The sequence below is a fragment of the Pelodiscus sinensis genome, chromosome 6 (assembly GCF_049634645.1).
Source record: "Pelodiscus sinensis isolate JC-2024 chromosome 6, ASM4963464v1, whole genome shotgun sequence".
NCBI classification, from domain to species: domain Eukaryota; kingdom Metazoa; phylum Chordata; order Testudines; family Trionychidae; genus Pelodiscus; species Pelodiscus sinensis.
The window spans coordinates 90,289,897-90,312,604 of record NC_134716.1 but is presented as its reverse complement, the minus strand read 5'-3'; the positions used below and the strand labels follow the sequence as shown (position 1 = coordinate 90,312,604).

General features: G+C 45.7%; 1 protein-coding gene across 4 annotated transcripts in view; it reads right to left on the bottom strand.

Moving 5' to 3' along the window:
- Positions 1–22,708, bottom strand: part of CENPK (centromere protein K) — a 102,312-nt gene that overhangs the window by 30,902 nt on the left and 48,702 nt on the right. For all 4 annotated transcript variants that reach the window (XM_006117003.4, XM_075932390.1, XM_075932391.1 and 1 more), the window contains 2 exons: positions 12,539–12,611; positions 2,689–2,735 (listed from right to left, as the gene is read on the bottom strand). In XM_006117003.4, the coding sequence (XP_006117065.1) occupies positions 2,689–2,735; positions 12,539–12,611 (120 nt within the window). The remainder of the gene's footprint in view (positions 1–2,688; positions 2,736–12,538; positions 12,612–22,708) is intronic.

Genomic DNA, 22,708 nt, shown 5'->3' with positions numbered 1-22,708 from the left:
CTTAGTAGGCTTGGAGCTTTACACGACATGCTATATTTAGACTAGCCAATTAGCCCGTCATAAGATGGGATTTTCAGGTCTCTCCACTTCCATCTTCTCTCCTGAGCCTCCAGTGTCTCTCTCTCTCCCCCCCTTCTCCTACTGGCTCCCCCCCTCTCTCTCAGCTCTCCTCCGCCTTCTGCCTCCCTCTCTGTCTCTCTCTCTTCTCCCCCTCCTGCCTCTCACTCTCTCTCCACTCTCCTCTGTCTCCATTGGGGATGCACACTCATCTAGGCCCCGCCCCCAGGCATGTACGTCACCGCCCCGTCCCCCTTCACCTCCCCCAGTTCGGCTGAGTTCTGCGCCACTCAGCCAGGCTGCCCCACGGGAGCAAACGGCTGTTTGGGCTCCCCTGCGGCGGCCCATCTGAGTGGCGCAGAACTCAGCAGAGCACCATGGTGGGAGGCGATGGGGGGCAGGGCAGTGACGTACATGCCCAGGGGGCGGGGCCTGGCCATGTACGTCACCACCCCTCCCCTGTTCCCCTTCCGCTGTGGTGCTAGGCTGAATTCTGCGCTGCTCAGCCGGGCTGCCATGGGGAAGCAAGCAGCGCAAGTGGCCGTTTGACCCCTGCGGTCCCTGGGCTACATGGGGAGTGCGGGGCCCAAATGGCCGCTTGTGCCACTTGCTCCCCCACGGCAGCCCAGCTGAGCGGCGCAGAACTCCAGAGGCAACAGAACTCCAGCACCGCAGAACTCCAGCGCCCCCCCAGAGGCAACTCGTAACGCTACTGTGTTACATAGTCACAGACATTGGGCTACTATATATGATGCCTTTTGTCCCTGTACAGGAGTTCTTTGAGGTTTGTCTCCCAGATGGTGGAAGAACCTGATCACACCCAGTTACTTGAACTGGGATGTTCTGGCACAGGCCCTAGTTCAGAGGTGGGAAATCATTTTTTATGGGAGGGGCATTCCAAGAATTTACTGAGTGGTGAAGGGATGCACTCTTCCATGGTATTACTGGAGGAGGAGTGGCATCTGGGATGCGGTTAGGTACAGAAGATGACTTGGGGAAGAGTTTGAGACGGAGAAGGGGATATATGGGAAGGAATGCGTGAAGGAGGGGGTTGTGAGTTGGGGTGGGAGAGTGGGATGTAGGAGGGGGCACATGATCTGGACACAGTGGTGAAGGAGAGAGTGCAGGGATTTGGGCTGTGATCAGGGGTAGGTGACTGGGATGCAAGGTCTGAGGGGGATTTGTACCTGGAGGAGAGACATACTGGGGTGCAGATGTTTTGGGTTATATGTGGTAGGGGTGCAGAAAGGGGACAGAGGGTTATGGGGAGGTAGGGGCTGCCTTCCATGCACCTGCACTAGCTGAAAGGGTCATGTGTGGCTCTATACACTGTGAGCCTGAAGGAGGGTTGGGTACTTCACAAGCTGCCTATCCTGCAAACAGGCAGCTCCCATTTGCCTGAAACCAGCCAAAGGGAATAGCAAGATTTTGCTGAAGGCAGGCACCGTGCACAAAGCCTCTCCCTCCCTCCAGGGCTCGCAGCATTTAGAGAGTTGCCCTAAGCATGTGCAGGGGCGAGGAAGGCAAGGAGTGTGGCAGAGGCTCCTGCAAGCCAGATCTGGCAGCATGGCAGGCCAGATCTGGTCTCTGAGCTGTGTTTTGCCCTCCCTCCTTACAGAAGTCCTTACCCTTTGCAGGCCTTCAACCCCTGTGGGGTTAGGGTAAAGATCTCCTAGATGAGAGTTCCTCTAGTGACTCCAGGAGTGATCCCAGAAGTCTTCTGTTTAGCAATCCTGCTGCTTCCCCTGAGCTGACTGCACCTGCCTCTCTTTTAAAGGCATCTAGTCCTGGCCCCATGGCCTCATGACCTTCCCCATCAGTCCCTTTATTATGTAATTATAAAATAAAATTTAAGTTTATCTCAACAACAAATACAAATGAAATACTAAAAATATTTCTTAGGAGAAGGGTTTCATATACACAGGATTTATGAGAAATATTGTATCCTTCATCTAAACTAACCACAAAATGGAATGTCAATCCAAACATATAGTGGAGAAGATATTCACTAAAAGGAAAATACATAGCCAATCTTTTTGTTAAAAGAGCATTTATATAGGTAATTTGGTTCCCTGACCTGACTGATACAACGCAGAGGAAAGTTGCTGGAAGGTAACCAAACCAAAAAGTTTGGTGCAGCATAAGTTATTTTTAACAAAACTCATATAATCTAAATGTGTCTTTATGTATTAGCCAAAGCATAACTATTCATTTCAAGGTTATAGCCACAAGAATATTCCCAGCTAATGTTACATACCAACGTCCAACCAATATATTTAAATGCTACCACTAACACATTCTTCATATGTCCTTTTCCCCCAGTCTGGAAGCGCTCAAATAGATATTTGCATATATTATTCCTACAGAACTCTAGAAATAAGAGTACTGCCTCTTCTGCACCGCATTTTAATTTTTAAAATCTTATCTTAAGCATATAAATTCTGGTAAAAATGTATCATTTTGACTACACTTAAAAATATTCAGTATTTATGACAAATCAGGAAAAGCAAATTAAAAAATTAAGTTCTCAAATACACATACTTTATTATGGCTAGCCAATTATATGAAAAGAAAATTCTAAAAAATATACTTGTATGAAGTTACTTCCAACTAATGAACTAAGACACTTACCTCCTCCTTTCCTAATGTTACCAGAACATCTGGATTGGTAGAGATTACTGAAAAATAAAACAGATTTTTTTAAAATTTAAACATCGTAACAAATTTAGTAAAATACACAGGTCTAACATTTGAGGCAGATAAACCATTAACATAATCACTTGGACAAAGTTAAATCTCAAAAGGCTGGTCCTATCAAATGTGTAATCTGCGTTGAGGAAAATATTATTTTAATATTGATTTCCTCTGTGGTTCAAACTGCATCCATTACACTATAAATTTCAAACTGAATTCCAATTTTAATAAAACTTGTCTGATCAATAAGTATGGAGGAATTTCCTCTAGCCTACAAGCCAAAGTTTTTGCAGAACATTTTAAATCCAAGGTATTTGTGTAAAACAACTTTCTGTCTCGTGATCTTAAGTCTTTTTTTAAGAATAAGAGAAACTGAAGTAATTAACAGAACATGGGAAGCCCCTCCCTTTTGTAAAAAAGGAGAAATTTCTACAAGTGCTCAATCCGCATAGTCTGAAGTCATTCATAATGCTCATCTCCAAAATCATCTGAATTTACAGCTTTAGTTTATGTTTGCACTAACAAAGTCACCCTTCATTCTGAAAGAGGCTCAAAGCTTCAGTCTGTTCAACAGAAAGAAAAAGTAATTGGACATCATTTTTTTTAAATGGATTAAATTATGGAGAGAGTGGATTGCTGTCACAGGAAGAGATCTTGTAGTCCCTTTGGGAAATTTGAAGAGTTGATTAGGTGTGCCATCATCCTCCCTGCTCTGCTAATATGTGAATAAAAACATGGATTTTGAAAAACTAAAGCATACATTTGCAACATTTTATGTAATGAGAGAAATTGAACCTGCCATAGAAGTTTAATAGCGTTATATTTGTAATGTCAAAATTTGGACATCAAGATCCATAATCTCATTCTAACAAACAATTACAGGCAGTCCCCGGGTTACGTACAAGATAGGGACTGTAGGTTTGTTCTTAAGTTGAATTTGTATGTAAGTCGGAACTGGTACATATTGTAGGGGAAACTCTAGCCAAACATTTCTCCAGTGCTCAGTTTTATTCTCCCACTCCTCACTTCCCTCAGTCCTTTATTCTCAAGCTGAGGTGTCTGCTGAGAAAAGCCGCTCCACGTCTCCCTGGTCTGCTGGAGGGGGGCGCTTGCTTCGTGTCTCCCTGGTCTGCTAGGGGGAAAAGCAGCTAGTGCGGGGTTGCCTCACCCTGTTTGTAAGTAGGGATCCGATGTAAGTCGGATCCATGTAACCCGGGGACTGCCTGTATTATGACAAAACTTTCTTTTTATCAAAAGATAAAATGTATAGTTCCACTAGCAAAAATAAATCTGAATATAATCAATAAAATAATCCTATTTTAAATAAACGTTTGGTTAAACCTCGATGAATATTAAATAAACTGTGAAGCAGTGATCTCACCAGTGATCATAATATGATCTGATATCGAAACAGGAAGACTGCTGCACCAAAGTGTGTTTAAAGTGTGATAAAAAGTCAGATAAAAAATTATGAGCGTGTAAGACAGAAGTAAAATCTGTCTAGCTATATACCCCCTACCTTAAAGGAAAAGTAAAGCATCCCTGAATTAAACTGATGTTGAAGTGCTATTGGAGGCTTGTACAATGACTTTAAACATCATCATGGCTATATTTCATGACGACAATGACATGAAAATGTCTCAAATGTAGAATCTATTTAGTTAGTGTTCTGCTCTTACCTTCCAACAGCCCAAGTTCCAGTCAACTACATTTGATATGAAGAATCCCCCGCCCAACCAAAAAAGCCAACAAATTTACTATACTTTGTGTAGATCAGAAATCCTTTCAATCTTGAATTATCCACTTCAGTCCATTCAATTAACTTGTTTTCTACCCCTTCCTTCAACTTTGAGCATTTCTACCTCAGTATTTATAATTCTCCTTTAATTCTATTGTCTGAGTCTCCACCAAATATTAAAAAATGTAAGTAACAATCTCCTGCACATAGGCATGTGCACGGGGTGTGCCTGGTGTGCCCAGGCACACCCTAATGTCTGGGGCCGGCTAGCAGCTGCTGGAGGAAGAGGATTTGTGATGGAGCGCCGAAGACCCTCACTTTAAATTTCCCGCAGCCATCTACTGGGCACTGTGGGGCAGAGAGAGCGCATGCAACGGCCTCCTCAAATGCCGTGCAACAGGTGAGAGGGGAAACGCCGGGAACTTTAAAACCCAGCTCCCAACTCCAAGAGCAGCTGGGGCCCGACTACAGACGGCGGCCCGAGCCATTTTTGCTGCCCAGGCCCTGCCCTACAACACCACACGGCACCCTGAGGGCATCCCAGCCCCACCCTACAGCACCGTGCGGTGCCCCGGGGGGTGCCCCTCCCTAGCCCTGCAGCTTGAGCTGGCTCTGACACCAGCCCTGCAAGCTGTAAGGCAGAAGCTGAAGGTAAGGGCGGGGGGGAATAAGAGGAAGGGGTGGAAGAGGAAGGGGCTTTTGCGGTGGGGGAGGGTGGAAAAGGAAGAAAGGAGAAGGGGTGGAAGGGGCTTGTACGGAGGGGGAGGGGGAAGAAAAGGGAAGGCACCAAAGGGACAGGGTAGAGGAGACACAAATGCTAGGGGGCGAAGTGGAGACAATGAGGAAAAGGGCAGGAGGGGAGGGGGGACACGGTGATGCTGGAATAGGAGAGGGTAAGGGCATTGTGGATTGGAGAGGGAGGTGCTGGGAGAAGGCTTGACAGAAGGGGTAGGCATGAGGAAAGTGGGGTTGGAGCAAGTCATGTGTGAGGGCACTGGGGCATGAGGGGAATGGGGGCAGAGAGTGGTGAGGGGATGGGCGTCAGGGAAAAAAGGGCAAAGAGGGCAGGAGCAGTGAGGGAAGGGGGAGGCACCAGGAGGGTGCAGGGGTAAGGGAAGGTGTAGGTGCCAGGGGATTCTGGATGTGAAGCAGAAGGGCAGACACCTGCAGGGGAGGGACCAGCACCAGAGGAGAGAGGCAAGGGAGGTGTTAGATGAGGGGATGAGGAGCAGATCACATAATCAGAGTGGGGCTACTGGAGGAGTGGGCACAGGGGGGAAAGAAGGGCTGGTGGAGGCGCTACAGGTCTCAGGAAGGCTGAGGGCAGTGAGAAGGGCAGGAGTCAGGGCAGCAGAGGAGGGTGAGGGATTGGGGGGCAGCAGGCACCAGGGGAGTTGATGGAGCAAGGGGAGGAGACATGGCAGCAGAGGGGAAAGGTAGATATTTATTAATAACTTGGGTGCCACAATGGCACATCCAAACAAGCCACATGAATTCAGTACTGGTGCACAACACAAAATTTATTCTGCTCATGGGAGGAAACTCTTAGAGGGAACACTCTCTCTCCTCCCTCCCCCAGCCTCTCTACCGCCGCATTAATGCCACACACATTGAATGAATGCAATTGCAGGATATTTGCATGGGGGGGTTGGTGGGGGCCAAACTAATCCCTATTGGTAAGAGGATGGTGGGAAAAGTCCTTGGGGGTGGGAGGTCGGGGGTCACATAACACTTTTTACTTTTGGTCATGTGCCCATCTTGCCCAGAGAGGGTTACCTCCAGGGGCGTGGCTAATGGGGGCCAAGGGTTCAGGGGCGTGGCTAATGGGGGCCAAGGGTTCAGGGGCGTGGCTAATGGGGGGTCAAAGTACATTTTACAAAAATTCTTTGGGTGCACACCCTAATGAAATGTGCTGCACACGCCTATGCTCCTGCCGAAGAGAAATTCAAAAGTCCACATGCAGTAAATTCTGTCTCCTGCACTATGACTATTATAGGATGTGATTGTAGAAGGAGAGGGAATCTCTTCAGTAGTAAGGGCCTATCTCTTGGAGCCCTCTGAATAACAGGACAGAGATCTTGAATTGATGTCTATTCAATGGGGAGATAGTGCTCTGCATGGAATAATGGGGGGTAATATGCTAAAGGCGATTTTAATCAGACATATATACAGATTAATCTTGTATTAATAAGAACCTTTTTCTCATATGTGGTTTTATTCCTACATATATATATATATTTTAAATCAAGCCTGGAGGTAACAAATGGAATAGCACGCCAATGTGTAGCATGATTGCAATGCAAAATACTACCAGATGTTAGCAACACAAGGAATCATTACTATGCAAGCCTTTGTATGGAAACTCCTATTCAAGTGATAGAAATCTGGCACAATATTGGTTCTATGCACACAAAAAAGTACTATACGTAGACCACATGTTTTATAAACTTTAAAATGTGGTTAATTTTTATTTTGCAATGAGAAAAATTCAAATCTACTATAAGTGCCAACTGCTTGTTAAAAAGTTGTAATTTAGCTGATTAAGCGTATCTAGAGCTATACATAGAGTATCTGAATCCAAGAAAGAACAAGAGACTAAACAGTATTGCTAAAATGAAAATTTGCATTGTGGATTCAAGCCTGTATGCCAAGACTGTACCCAATGAAATTTGGAACTGCCAAGTTATAACCCCCAACAGAAAGGTTTATAATGGAAATGCTGACAGACTCAATTATAGTAATTGTACTGGCTATTACAAAAAATATACAGCTGGGTACAAGACATCCTGACATTCAGGTTGTAATATTAAGTTGTGGCAATTCAACTAATATTCCTATCCCATATTTAGCATCATTCAGACAGTGTTTTCAAATAATGAAGCATCTTTTTGCTTTCTCTCAATGAGGTATATGTACACTAAGTTCCAGATGGACACAGAATAATTAAAGCACGGCAGTTCATTCTCATATAACGGCCACAATCTTATGAGAGCACTTAAAATTAACTCCCACCTCCCATTCTCCAATGAAGTGGCTTACAAGAGAATAAGTAACATGGGAAAGCCAAGACTGTAAAAAGATAAAAGTGGCGAGGAGTCCTGTAGCACCTTATAGACCCGTGGTCCCCAACACGGTGCCCGCGGGCGCCATGGCACCCGCGGGGGCATTTGTATGCGCCCGCCAAGTGCTTGGGGCTGGCTTGGCCCCAGGCACATGGAGCACGGTGAGCGCCGGCCCCGGGAGCGCCGCGGATTGGCCACCCACGCTCTGGGCGCGGGGTGCTTGCAGGGGGCGCCGGGCGCACGGCGCTTGGGGGGGGGGGGGGGGGGGGGAGAGCTCCGGCCCCGGACGCGTGGCGCTTGGGGAAGGTGAGCGCCGGCCCCAGGCGCGAGGCGCTTGGCGGGGGGAGAGCTGGCCCTGGGCACATGGCTATGCGGGGGGCCCCGGGGGCCCGGCAATCTCAAATGGTTGGGGACCACTGTTATAGACTAACCAAAGTGTTGGAGCATAAGCTTTCGTGGGCAAAGACCCACTTCGTCAGATGCATGTCAGCTGACGAAGTGGGTTTTTGCCCACGAAAGCTTATGCTCCAACACTTTGGTTAGTCTATAAGGTGCCACAGGACTCCTCGCCGCTTTTGCAGATTCAGACTAACACGGCTACCCCTCTGATACTGTAAAAAGATAAGTTATTTACATGGGGCATACAGTACAGATGTAACGGTGTTGGTTCCAGTATAGGGATGTAAGTGACTAGTTGACTATCCGATAAGCCTATTTCGCTTCTATCAGAGAGAGGCAGTAAGGGGGGAGCAGGAGCTGGTTCTGGGGGGAGCCGCTTTAAAAGCCAATTCCCTCCAGCTCCAGCGGGGGAGGGGTGTGCAGCGGGGAACTGGCGCAGTGGGACTTTTGCTACATTTCAAAAGTAAAGTGCATATGAGGAATTCAGGGCCAGTGGGTGACTCAAGCAGTCCTCTGCTGACCCCGCGGTCCCTGCTTTTGAAATGTAGGTGAGCCAGCAGGGCTCTTGCTACCTTTCAAAGGCGGAGGTGCCCTTATCAACTAATCAAATAGTCAATTAATCTAAATTTAACATCCTTATTCCAGGATACTGAAGAGACTGTGAGTGAAGTAATTTTACCTCACCCTCCTTGTCTCTCTAAACCATATCAGGGGCTCATACACCTTCACACAGATTAATGTGGTATAAGCCATCAAGCACTAACAATGCCTCTCTCCTATCTACATTGGCCAAAATGGTCAGTCTCTGCTTCAAAGGATAAATGGACACAAATCAGACATCAGGAATGGTAACACACATAAACCCGTAGGGGAGCATTTTAACCTCCCCGGACATTCAATGATGGATTTAAAAGTAGCCATTCTCCTACAAAATAATTTTATTATCTGCTTACAGAGGGAGAAATCTGAACTGGAGTTCATTTACAAGTTCAACAATATCAACTTAGGCTTGAAGAAAGATTTTAACTGGTTAACGCACAACAGGTTGGATCTCTCTGGTCCAGAATCTTTGGGGCCTGAATGGTCCCGAACTAGGGAATTTGCTGGACAAGGGGAGGTTTGGCCTCAGGCTTTTTCCAAGGCTCCCCACCTGGCCATGGACCCAGTCAGTGTGCTGCCCCAAGACCGCATACTGGGTTCTGTTGCCCCCCAAACCTTCTGGTGGGGCTCCTCTATGAGCAGTTGGCCCTACATACCCTTGGCCAGGCTCCTCTCTGAGACGCCAGACCAGCTCCAGCCAGCAGGGTTCTGCTCTGTACCCCCAGCCAGAGGGGCTCTGCGCATGCCTGGCCTCACCACGGCTGCAGCAGGACTCCATGCCCCAGCCGTCAGGACTACCTTTCCCAACCAGCAGAGCTTTTCTCTGGGCTGGCCTCCCTCCAGCTGTGTAAGAGCTCCAATGCCTCCCTCGCTCCCAGCTGCTGGCCCTGCTCCAGCTGACAGAGCTCACGCTGGCATCCTCTGTGACTGGGGCTCTCTGGTCCTGCAATATCCATGATCCCCAGACCATAGAGGCTCAACCTGTACAAAGGAAATTTCCCCACCTTTGATATTCGCATTTCCACATCACATGCTGTGAATGAAACACATCCAGCCTGACTTAATTTGCTTAATTAGCATGATCCTATAATTGACAGGAAACTGTTTTTGCTGTTAAAATATACCCTGGACTCTGTAATTTCTACTTCAACTCATCTGATGAAGTGGATTTTACTCTCAAAAGTTCATGACCTAAAAACATTGTCAGTCTCTAAGATGTCACAGGAGTGATTTTTTTAAAGTTATTTTTATATTATATACACAACATTTCTGTACCATAAAATTAACATATGTAACGGATATGCTCAAGTATAATGCTAAAAATATTTAATGCAACAATAATCTATTTTTTGTAACACAAGTAGCTTAAGGTTTTAAAAATGATTAAACATTTATAGTAACAAAAACATCAGCATCAGCTAGAATAAACATCGAAAGTGCTTGCAAACTTTATGTTACAGGACATGCTGATCATAAGCAGTGGCCAACAAGAAATATTCCCCTACAGGGTAACGCTGCATAATTCGGTACAATTGGTCTAATTTTGGTATGCCCTTTCTCTGAAGCATCTGGAACTGATCACTGCTAGAGACAGGTTCCCAGATAATACAAACTACAGGTTGGACCTCCCTGGTATAGTACCATCAGGACCTGACCGGTCCCAAATAGAGAATTTGCCAGAACAAGGGAGGTCCCCCTCCACTACCGGCCCCCAAGCCCACCGCCTGATATAGGCAGGCTATAACCCCAGCCTCACTCCGCCACCTTAGGTGGGCTGCTTGCCCAGCTACCAATGGCTCTCTGGGAGGCTTGGACCCAGCTCGCTATGAGCTGCTAGGGAATTCTGGTCCCAGTTGGCCCTGCTGCCCTTAGGCTCACAGACTCTCCGGTCAAGAATCATCCATGGTCCTACTGGATCACGGATTTACTGAACCAGAGTGGGCTGGTTTTTGGCAGTGAAACTTGTACTAATGTTTTCTGTTATGGAAATTTTATATATTGGGGGGGCGGGGGGAAGCAGTATGTTTAGAAAGAGACAGTTAGGTTGTTGATATACCGTGACCACTGTTTACCATCAATGTAAAACAGTCTCATTGCTTCCCTGTTCTTCTGCATTGGTCTGTATCCACCTGTTGTTTTGCCTTATATTTAGATTGTCTGAATCCAGCACTGGGTACTGGTTTCAAGGTACTGGTTATTGTGACAGACCCAGACCAGGCTGGCTGCCACACACTAATGGAAGGAAGACATGCTGGAGCCTAGATAAACAGTTTTCTCTTCCCTGAGTAAACAGGGCTGAGCCTAGTGCAGCATAATCAGGCAGCTCCCCGGGGGCAATTACAGCTTGCTGGAAGTACAGGCTAAGTAGACACTTCAGCCAATTAAGGCACATGGAGCTGCTTTAAAAGGTTTCCCCCTAGGTAAGGAATGGGAAAGAAAAAGAGTGAAGGACTGGAAGGAGAAAGTGTGGTGTAGAAGAACAGTGGGTGCAGGAGCTGAGGACTGATTAGCAGGTACTAGAAGAAAGGTACTGGGATGAATTGTTTGGGGAAGTGGCCCAGGGAAAAAGCTGCCAGACTGTCTGTTGCCACTGTCTTATGATTTCTGGGCCAGAACCTGGAGTAGTGGGCAGGCCGTGGTTACCCCCTAAACTCTCCCATGCCATCACCAAATCTGCCCCTAAGAAGGGAGACCAAGACTACAGTGGGGTTTTTGCTTCAAAACTGTGAACTAGCCTGTGATGAATATGGCTCAGTAGGCTGTGGACCCTGCCTCTAGTAAAGAGAAAGAGGTCATGTGTCACAGTGAGCCTCTGAGGCAAAATACTATCCACCAGAAGCACAAGATCCATGGGGCACAGACAGAACTTTGCCACATTACCTATGAACACTCAAAGAGTCTATGTCCTTCACTCTTGCAGAATATCTCCCACTCTGCGCCTGTAGTGTGGCTGCTCTGCTTTGGCAACAAAAGGGTTAAAAGCAGGCTGGAGGGAGCCTGCCCAAACCCAACTGCTCAGGGTGCAGCTAGCGATGGCCAGTCAGGAGCAGAGCAGTGCTGGGCAGTCTTAGAGGAGCAGAAAGAGGGAAATTCTAGTCTGATACCAGCCAGGCTGAGGCCTTGATACAGGGGCCAAGAAGGTGCAAGAGCCACAGGGAATTGGCCCAGGAAACACAAGTAATTAAGGGAAGTAAAGGAGGGCAGAATGAGGGTCCCTGGATCAGGGCCCACAGTAATGGGCAGACCTGGGTCCATCGTTTCTTCCTTGCACCATGTACCTTGCAGAGCTGAAGTGTGAACAATATAGACTGTGGCTTGCCCCTGAGGTGAGGGGCTAGACTTCAGGGCTGCAGTTTTGCTATAGAGGCCTACAGTTAGCCTCCTGGAATATTACATCTTTGCTGGTCTGATATTTTAGGAGAGCTGAAAACCTAAAAATCCCATTCCAGTAAAGGCAGTGTTAGGTATGTTTACACTAGAGCGATTACAATGGCACAGCTGTACTAATGCAGCCACTGTAAGAGCTCATGTAACTGCTCTGTTTTGACAGGAAAAAGCTATCCCATTGACACAGCACTATGCAATTACTATTTATACTACTCAGGGATGTGTTTTTTCACACCCTTAAGCAACAAACTTTGCTGATGTAAGTGGTACTGTAAATATGGTCTCAGAAAGAGAAACAGGTGCTCTAAATTGAAAACTGCCTCATTCATTTCAAAAGGTGCTGTCAGTGCTACAAGGAAGAAAGCACAGAGACGGAAGTGGAAGGACACTACTGTAAGTAGCAGTTAATTTCTGCAAGGCACCTACAGATGATGATGCATGCAACATAAACATATTCTCTCTCTCTTTATATACATAGATAAATATATGCACACCCACCTAATCACTCGGATGCTTGGATGTATCATGTTATAAATTCAAGATAATCATATAAACTTTGTTTTTAAACAAAGGCTATAACAATATTAATAAAAATCCTTACTCTCAGGACTTCGTTTCTGCCACTGATTATACTCTGCTGTTAGAGCCTTCACTCGCATCATTAACAATGAAAGCTGTAAAACAAGAAGAAAATGAGTATTTAAAAACTAATTCTTAAAATGTGATGAACTGTATTTGAGACAGTACATGGTAATATTGATTTAATATTCCACGAGAAAGAATCTGGAAGATACAATGGAGCACATTTTACTAGTTTTTAGAATCACCATTTCTTACAGTCTATTTGTTGATGTACAACACCTACATGGAAGTTAATTCTTTAGATTTATAGAGAATAAAATGTCCAATTGCTCTGGGCTCCCTTGACAATGTTTAAAAAATATACTAAGACCTGTAAATTCCACCAGACCAACACAGCAGTGAAAACTTAAGTATAACTGACACTGATCAATATTGTACAGGTTGGACCTGCCTGATCCAGCACCCTCAGTACCTGACCAGTCATGAAGGAGGGGATTTGCCTGACCAGGGGAGGTCTTCTGCCACCCGCTCCCTAGCCTGATGCAGGTTATGCTTCCAGCCCTGGATGGTCACCCTACCACTGGCCCTGGCTGCCTGCAGCTGACCCCACCTTGCCTGCCAGCTAGGCAGCTACAGCTCCCCTACCGAGATGCCTCAAAACCCCGCTAGGCAGGGCTCCCAGCTTCTGGCTCTTCTGATGCCTACATCCCAGTCCCACACCTACGCATAAATAACTCCTCTTTTCCTCATGAACAGTGAAGAAAAGTGAGATGCTCTAGCATGCCCCAAAAAGTGACAACTCTGGGCTGTTACAACCTAGACAAGAAAAGCCCAGAATCTCCTGCTAACTGCCCGTGCAGATTGACAGAATTTAAGGTCAGCAGAGACCATTATATCATATAATCTGACCTCCTGTGTATCACAAACTATTGATTTTATCAAGTTAACCTTGTATTGAATCTAATAACTTCTTTTTAACTAAAGCAGGGGTGGGGAAACTAAGGCCACCCCTGGCTTGACTGGATTCCCAGTATTGGGGAGCCTGCTCTGGCACTTCAGCCCCCCCATCATGGAGCTGGAGCATACAAGATCTTCTAGGCACTGGTGAAAGGAGAATGTGAGGAGTGTCTTTCTCCTTCTCAGTCTGGGGCAACATCAATTAGAGGTTTTTTTTGTTTGTTTTTGTTTTCCACTTACTTGTGTGTGGTCCCTGACAGATTTGTACGTGGGTCAGCAACCTCCAACCCAAAAAAGGTTCCCAACCACTGAACTAAAGCTTAACTTGTGGCTGGCTAAAGCATATCTTCCAGAAAGACAAATCAAGACTTGATTTGATTACAACAGGAGTTGGACAATCCGCCAATTCCTTTGGCACTTGCTTCCTAAAGTTAATCACTCTCATTGTTAACATTTAAATTTGACTAACTTCATCTTCCAGCCAACCTCTACTAGAGAAGGTACTTCTAGCAATTGATATTTTCTTCTTGTGATGTATGTATACACTAATTAAGTCACCTCTCAAGCTTTCATTTGATAAACTAAACTGACTGAGCTCTTTATATCTCTCACAGAAAAGTACTTTCCAAAGCCTTGAATAATTTGTGTGGCTACTTTTTGTACTTTCTCAATTTTATCAACATTCCTTTTCAAACGTGGACACCAGGACCATATACAGTAAGAGAAAGTTACTCACCTGGGGCAGTAATTGGAGTTCTTCAAGATGGTTGTCCCTGTAGGTGCTCTACTTCTGGAGTCTGAGCTCCACTACACTTCTAATCATGGGCATTGCTACCTAAAGTCTCAGATTAGAAGCTCAGAGGTACTCAGACACCTAAGGTGGAGCACCCACAGGGACAACCATCTCAAAGAACTCCAGTTACTGCACCAGATGAGTAACTTTCCCTTCTTCTTCGAAGGGTATCCCTGTGAGTGCTCCACCTTAGGCGATTACAAAGCAGTAATCGTGTTTAGTGGAGGGTGCCAGGAGACCTGAATCAGTTTGGCCGAAAAGTACTCTCTGTAACTAAGTATCGGAAGCAGAATAGTCTGGGTGGCATAGTGGTTGGTGAATATATGTGCCAAAGCCCAGGTGGCAGCTCTGCAGATTTTCTCAATTGGTATGCCCTGGAGGAATGCCATGGATGCCACCATTGCTTTTGTGGAATGAGCCTGAATGGCCGCTGGGGGTTCTTACTGGAATATTCTCTACACCAGATTTATGCATCCTGAGATCCATCTCGATAGTCTGTGTTTTGAAATAGGTAAACCCAGAGACCTCTCTGTGGTTGAAATGAAGAGGTCTGGAGATCTATAGAAGGGTTTTGTGGGTTGTAGGTAAAAGAGAATTGCCCTGCAGACATCTAAAGCATGCAAGGCTGCTTCTCTGATGTCCTTATGAAATTTAGGAAATAAGACAGTATGTAAACTGTTTTGCTGCAATGGAACGTGGGAAGTACTTTCAGTAGGAATTTCAGGTGTGCACAGAGGATTACTTTTTCTTTATGAAAGATAATATAAGGAGGGCCCATCATGAGGGCCCTTAATTCATCCACCCTATGTGCTGACATAATTTCCACAAGAAAGGAAACATTCACTGAGAGGTGAAGCAGTGACCAGGAGGCAAGAAGTTCAAAAGCTTTCCCTGTTATTGCTCTCAGCACTAAGATTAAGTCTCATGCTGGAGTTAGGTCTCTCACTGGTGGAAACATATTGTGTAGGACCTCACCAATCTATTAGAATTCTTTGAGAAGGTCAACAAACATATGAACAAGAGTCATACAGTGAATACAGTGTAGCTGGAATTTCAGAAAGCCTCACCAAAGGGGACCTCCTGCTGGGAATTATCTCAGTTGAATCCACTACCTTTTGTATATGTATATATATGTGGCAATATACCTATCTCACATAACTGGAAGGGACTTTGAGAGGTCATCGAGTCCAGTCCCCTGCCTTCATGGCAAGACCAAGTACCATCCCTGACAGATTTGCCCCAAATGACCCCCTCAAGAATTGAACTCACAACCCTGGATTTAGTAGGTCAATGCTCAAACCACTGAGCTATCCCTCCCCCAACCTTCTGGTTAGTCTTTCACCCATCACTAAATCGTGGGATAAGAGATAAAGTCCTATCATGAATCAGCAACTGGTTCAAAGATAGAAAAAGAGTAGGACTAAATCATTAGTTTTCAGAAGTGAGAAGTACATAGTAGCCTCCTCTAAGGGCTTGTACTGGAACTAGAATTGTTGAACATATTCCTAAATTATCCGGAAAAGAGAATAAACTCTGAGATGTCAAAATCTGCAGACAATACAAAATTATTCAAGGTAGTTAAGTCCAAAATCGATTGCAATGATTTACGAAGGGATCTCACAAAATTAGATGACTGGGCAACAAAATGGCAGATGAATTTTTGATAAATGAAAAGCATTGCACATTGGAAAATATAATTATGACTATAAACACAAAGTTATGGGGTCTAACTTAGCTATTAACACACAAGAAAAATCTTGGAGTCATTGTGGCTAGTTCTCTGAAAACACCCACTGTCTGTGCAGCAGTAGTCAAAAAAAGCTAAAATCTTAAGAACCATTAGGAAAGGAGCTGATAATAAAACAGATATTAACATAATGCCACTATATATATCCATGGAACGCCCACATCTTGAATACTATGTGCAGTTCCGGTCACCCCATCTAACAAAACAAAAAAAGGAAGTACTTCCTCATACTGCCAGAAGCTGGTGGTAGATGACAGGGGATGGATCACTTGATGATTGCCTGTCCTGTTCATTCTCTCTCAAGTCCCTGGTGTTGGCCACTGCTGGAAGACAGGATACTGGAATACAGGGTACTGAGCTAGATATTCCATTGGTCTGGCTCAGTATGGCCATTCTTATGGTATGTTACCAAAGAAACAGACAGCACACCCCTAAGATGATCAATTTTGTCTCAAAACAGAAAAAATATCCTTGAAACAGAGTGGCTCATACCAGGCACTACGCAGAGTCCATATTACCTAGACCAGTGGTCTCCAAACTTTTGTGATCGCGCACCCCTATCAGTAAAAAAAATTTCAGCATGAACCTCCAATATATGTATATTTATTTATTTATAAATTATATACATGTACTACTGTACTGATATATTATGTACATTATAAAACATACACAAAAATAGAAATTAAAAAAGGATGAGATAAAGATGAAACAAAAAATATTTTTAAAATACCGTATATACTCGAGTATAAGCCGAGTTTTTCAGCACATTTTTTGTGCTGAAAAATGCCCCCCTTGGCTTATACTTGAGTCAGCGTCTCGAGAACTGAGGAAAGTGAGTACGCTGGTCAGGTTCTAAGGCATCCAGGTTGTCGTATCTGTCAGGAGGTGTTATTGTTACGGACTGCGCTGTAAATTCATCATCAAAGTATCTCGTGTCAATTTCTGAGGTCTGAAAGCTCTATGTATGTGTGATGAACAGCGCACATACATAGGCTTGTTGGCTGCACAGTGACTGCCAGTGATTGGCTTGTCACTGTGCTGTGGGCAGGGGGCAGGTCCGGAGGCAGAAGCGCGGCTCGGCGCAGGCTGAAGAGAAGAGATAAGGTAAGGGGCCTGAATGGAAAGGATAAAATCCTTATGGAAAGCAGGATCTGCCCAGGGATTGTGGAAATATTTTATCCTCTGTGTCGGGGGAATGGTATATGTGGAGAGGGAGTTGCCATCTGCAAGTTTCCCTCAGCTAAAAACACGAAAACAGCTAGGAAGCCGGGACACCTGAGGAAAAGAGCTATGGGTTGTGGCTGCTTAAAATGTATGTCAAGGCAACATTTAAAAAAAAAGCTAAAATATTATTCATACAGTACATCTATGCCTGTGTTCTTGCTAAATCATACCTGTGTTCTGGCTACAATGCCTGTGTTCTAGCTACAATATCTGTGTAATGGCCACAATACCTGTGTACTGGCTGCATACTGTGTTACTGGCTGCAATATACCCCACTTATGACGCTGAGCTATATTCTCCTTACACAATATGTGGAATACAGGGGATGGAGTGGGTGGATTCTATAAGGAGTGGGGCTTATGAGAAGTAAGAGGGGTCAAAAAGGAGAGACGGGGCCTGGCGCCCCCCCATCCTAAAAATTCTTTTTTTTATCCTGTTAGAAATGGATCGCAATATCGGTACTTCTAATCCTGGACCAAAACAAAAACGCAGGTCATACGAAGCTGGTTTAAAACTTAAGGTTGTGTCAAGAGCAGAAGAAAGCAATAACAGTATTTGTTATTGTTTTTCTTTGAAATAAATATTCATGTAATTTTATTGGTATCTATCTTCATTTTTTACATTTACCAGTAGCTGCCTCATTTCCTACCCTAGGCTTATACTCGAGTCAATATTTTTTCCCAGTTCTTTGTGGTAAAATTAGGTGCCTCGGCTTATATTCGGGTCGGCTTATACTCGAGTATTTTATTTATTAATGGTACAGAAAACCTTTCTGCTTTACTAAGGAAGTAAATGCGTGGTTGCGCAGGTGGTATCGCAGAGAGGGCTTTGGTTTCTTCGACCATGGGACTCTGTTCCGGGCGCAAGGATTGTTAGGAAGAGATGGGATCCACCTAACCAAGAGAGGAAGGAGCATCTTCGTAGGCAGGCTTGTAAACCTAGTGAGGAGGGCTTTAAACTAGATTAGTTGGGGGACGGTGACCAAAACCTTGAGGGGAGTGGGAAAGTAGGGTACCGGGAAGAAATACAAAGAGGAACGAGCAAGAAAGAAGGACCCCTAGTTCGCATGGAGAAGATAGGGTGATAAACTGGTTAACTGAGGTGTTTCTACACTCATAGACTTTAAGGTCAGAAGGGACCATTATGATCATCTAGTCTGACCCCCTGCACAGTGCAGGCCACAGAATCTCACCCACCCCTCTTAGAATAATCCTCTCACCTATATCTCAGATATTGAAGCCTTCAAATACTTTGAAGGCCCCAAGATGCAGAGAACCCTCCAGCTGTGATCTATGCCCCATGCTACAGAGGAAGGTGAAAAAATTCCAGGGCCTCTGCCAATCTACCCTGGAGGAAATTTCCTTCCCGACCCCAAATATGGCGATCAGCTAAACCCTGAGCATGTGGGCAAGTCTCACCAGCCAGACACCCAGAAAGTTCTCTATAGTAACTCCTATCATCCCTCCATTAACCTATTTCCCACTGATAATGAATGGTCAATTAGTTACCAAGATCATGTTATCTTATCAAACCATTCCCTTATCATAGAATCATAGAACTGGAAGAGACACCAGAAGGTCATCAAATCCAGCCCCCTGCTCTAGGCAGGACCAATCTCATATAAATCAACCTGGCCAGGGCTTTGTCAAGCAGAGACTTAAATACCTCTAGGGATGGAGACTACACTACTTCCCTAGGTAACCCATTCCAGAGCTTCACCACCCTCCTAGTGAAATAGTTTTTCCTAATATCCAACCTGGACCTCTCCCACCACAACTTGAGACCACTGCTCCTTGTTTTGCCATCTGTCACTACTAGGAACAGCCTCTCTCCATCCTCTTTGGAACCTCCCTTCAGGAAGTTGAAGGCTGCTATCAAATCCCCCCTCACTCTTCGCTTCTGCAGACTAAACAGACTCAACTCCCTCAGCCTCTCCTCATAAGTCATGCATTCCAGCCCCCTAATCATTTTGGTTGCCCTCCGCTGGACCCTCTCCAATGCATCCGCATCCTTTTTGTAGTGGGGGGCCCAGAACTGGACACAATACTCCAGATGTGGCTTTACCAATGCCGAATAAAGGGGAATAATGACATGTCTGGATCTGCTGGCAATGCTCCTCTTAATGCAACCTAATATGCCATTAGCCTTCTTGGCTACAAGGGCACACTGTTGACTCATATCCAGCTTCTCATCCACTGTAACCCCGAGGTCCTTTTCTGCAGAACTACTACTTAACTGGTTGGCCCCCAGCTTGTAACTATGTTTAGGATTCTTCCGTCCCAAGAGCAGGACTCTACACTTGTCCTTGTTGAACCACATCAGATTTCTAGTGGCCCAATCCTCCAATTTGTCTAAGTCACTCTGGTCCCTATCTCTGCCCTTACGCGTATCTACCTCTCCCCCCAGCTTAGTGTCATCCACAAACTTGCTGAGGGTGCAATCCATCCCCTCATCCAGGTCATTAATAAAGATATTGAACAAAACCGGTCCTAGAACTGAACCTTGGGGCACTCCGCTAGAAACCGACTGCCATCCTGACATCGAACCGTTGATCACTACTTGCTGGGCCCGGCCTTCTAGCCATCTTTCTATCCATCTTACCGTCCATTTATCAAATCCACATTCCCTTAACTTGGTTAACCAAGCTGGCAAGAATATCGTGGGAGACAGTATCAAAAGCCTTGCTAAAGTCAAGGTATATAACATCCACTGACTTTCCCACGTCCACCGAGCCAGTTACCTCATCATAGAAGCTAATCAGATTGGTCAGGCACTACTTCCCCTTTGTGAATCCATGCTGACTATTCCTAATCACTTTCCTCTCATGCAAATGCCTCAAAATGGATTCCTTAAGGATCCCTTCCATGATTTTTCCAGGAACCGAGGTAAGACTGACCGGCCTATAGTTCCCTGTATCGTCCTTCTTCCCTTTTTTGAAGATGGGCACTACATTTGCCTTTTTCCAATCATCTGGGATTTCTCCCGATCTCCACGACTTTTCAAAGATAATAGCCAAAGGCTCCTCGATGACATTTGCCAACTCCCTCAGTACCCTCGGGTGCATTAAGTCCGGACCCATGGATTTGTGTACATTTAGCTTTTCTAAATAGTTCCTAACCTGTTCTTTACCCACCAAGGGCTGTCCATCTTCATCCCATCTTGCGTCACTTAGCGCAGAAGTCCAGGAGCCAACCTTGTCCGTGAATAGAGGCAAAGAAAGCATTGAGTACTTCAGCTTTCCCCACATCATCTGTCACTAGGTTACCTCCTTCATCCATTACGGGCCGCACACCCTCTCTGATCACCTTCTTCTTGTTAACATGCCTGTAGAAACCTTTCTTGTTATCCTTCATATCCTCAGCCAATCGCAACTCCATTTGCGCTTTCACCTTCCTGATAACCCCCCGGCATTCTCGAGCTATACATTTAAACTCCTCCCTAGTCATTTGTCCAGGTTTCCACTTTTTGTAACCTTACTTTTTGTGCTTAAGTTCACCAAGGATTTCCCCTGTAAGCCAATCCGGTCTCCTACCATGTTTGCCTCTCTTGCTATGCGTCGGGATGGTTTCTTTCTGTGCCTTCAAAAAGGCTTCTTTAAAATACTGCCAGCTGTCCTGGACTCCTTTCCCCTTCATGTTAGCATCCCAGGGGACTCTGCCCATCAGATCTCTGAGGGAGTCAAAATCTGCTTGTTTGAAGTCCAAGGTGTGTATTTTACTACTCTCTTTTCTTCCTTTGGTCAGAATCCTGAAATCTACCATCTCATGATCACTGCCTCCCAGGTTGTCAACCACCTCCACTTCCCCTATAAGTTCCTCCCTCTTTGTAAGCAGAAGGTCAAGCTGCGCACGGCCCCTGGTCGGATCCTTCAGCACCTGTGTCAAGAAGTTATCCCCAACATTCTCCAAAAACTTCCTGGATTGCCTGTGTACTGCCGTATTGGTTTCCCAACAGATGTCAGGGTGATTAAAGTCCCCCACGAGAACCAGGGCCTGCTATCTGGAAGCTTCGCTCAGTTGTCCGAAGAAAGCCTCATCTACCTCATCCACCTGATTCCGTGGCCTGTAGCAGACACCAACCACAACATCACTGCTGTTGTTTGCTCCTTTAAACCTAACCCATAAACTTTCAACAGGTTTTTCTCCCTCTTTATACTGGAGTTCAGAGCAATCGTAGTGCTCTCTTACATAAAGTGCAACTCCTCCTCCTTTTCTCCCCTGCCTGTTGTTCCTGAACAGTCTATACCCCTCCATCACAGCGCTCCAGTCATGCGAGTCATCCCACCAAGTCTCTGTTATCCCAATTAAATCATATTTCTTGGTCTGGACCAGGGCCTCCAGTTCTTCCTGTTTGTTGCCCAATCTTCTCCCATTAGTGTACAAGAACTTCAGGTAACCAGTTGATTGCCCTATCTTCTCCATTCAAAACTGGGGTCCTCCTTTCTTGCTCCTTGCTCTATGCATTTCTTCCCGGTATCTGACTTTCCCACTCCCTTCAGGGTTTTGGTCACCGTCCCCCGACGAACCTAGTTTAAAGCCCTCCTCACTAGGTTTGCAAGCCTGCCTGCGAAGATGCTCCTTCCTCTCTTCATTAGGTGGATCCCATCTCTTCCTAACAATCCTTGCGCCTGGAACAGAATCCCATGGTCGAAGAAACCAAAGCCCTCTCTGTGACACTACCTGCGCAACCACGCATTTACGTCCTCAATTCGACGATCCCTGCCCAGTCCTTTCCCTTCAACAGGGAGGACGGACGAGAACACCACTTGTGCTCCGAATTCTTGGATCGTTCTTCCAAGTGCTACGTAATCTGCAGTAACCCGCTCAGGGTTATTCTTGGCCGTATCATTAGTTCCCACGTGGAGAAGCAGGAAGGGGTAGCAATCCGAAGGTTTGATCAGCTTGGTAAACCTCTCAGTGACATCCTGAATTTGAGCTCCCGGTAAGCAGCACACCTCTCGTGATTCCAAGTCCGGACGGCAGAGGGATGGCTCAGTCCCTCTTAGGAGGGAGTCCCCGACCACTACCACCCATCGTTTTCTTTTCGGGGTGGTGGCCATGGAACCCCCATCCCCAGGACTACGCATCCCATGCCTTCCAGTAGATGGTGTTCCCTTCTGCTTCCTTCCTTGTGACGTCCCTTCCACAGCTTTCAGCACTGCAGAGCCTGTCGAGAGAGCCTGAAAGCGATTACTTACCTCTATATCATCGGGGTATTCCCATGTTGGCCTTTTTCCCCTTCTAGAAGTTACATGCTGCCAGTTCTCTTCTTGGTCACGTACTGCCCTTTCTGGCTCCTCTGCCTGTCGTGCTTGAAGGATTAAACGTTGCCTTCTATCGAGAAAGTCTTCATCCTGATCAAGCGTAGGGTCAACACTTGGGCCTCCAGTCCTCTAATTTTTTCTTCCAAAATGTCTACCAGTTTGCACTTCGTGCAGATGAAATCTGTTCTTTCTTCCGGGAGGAAGA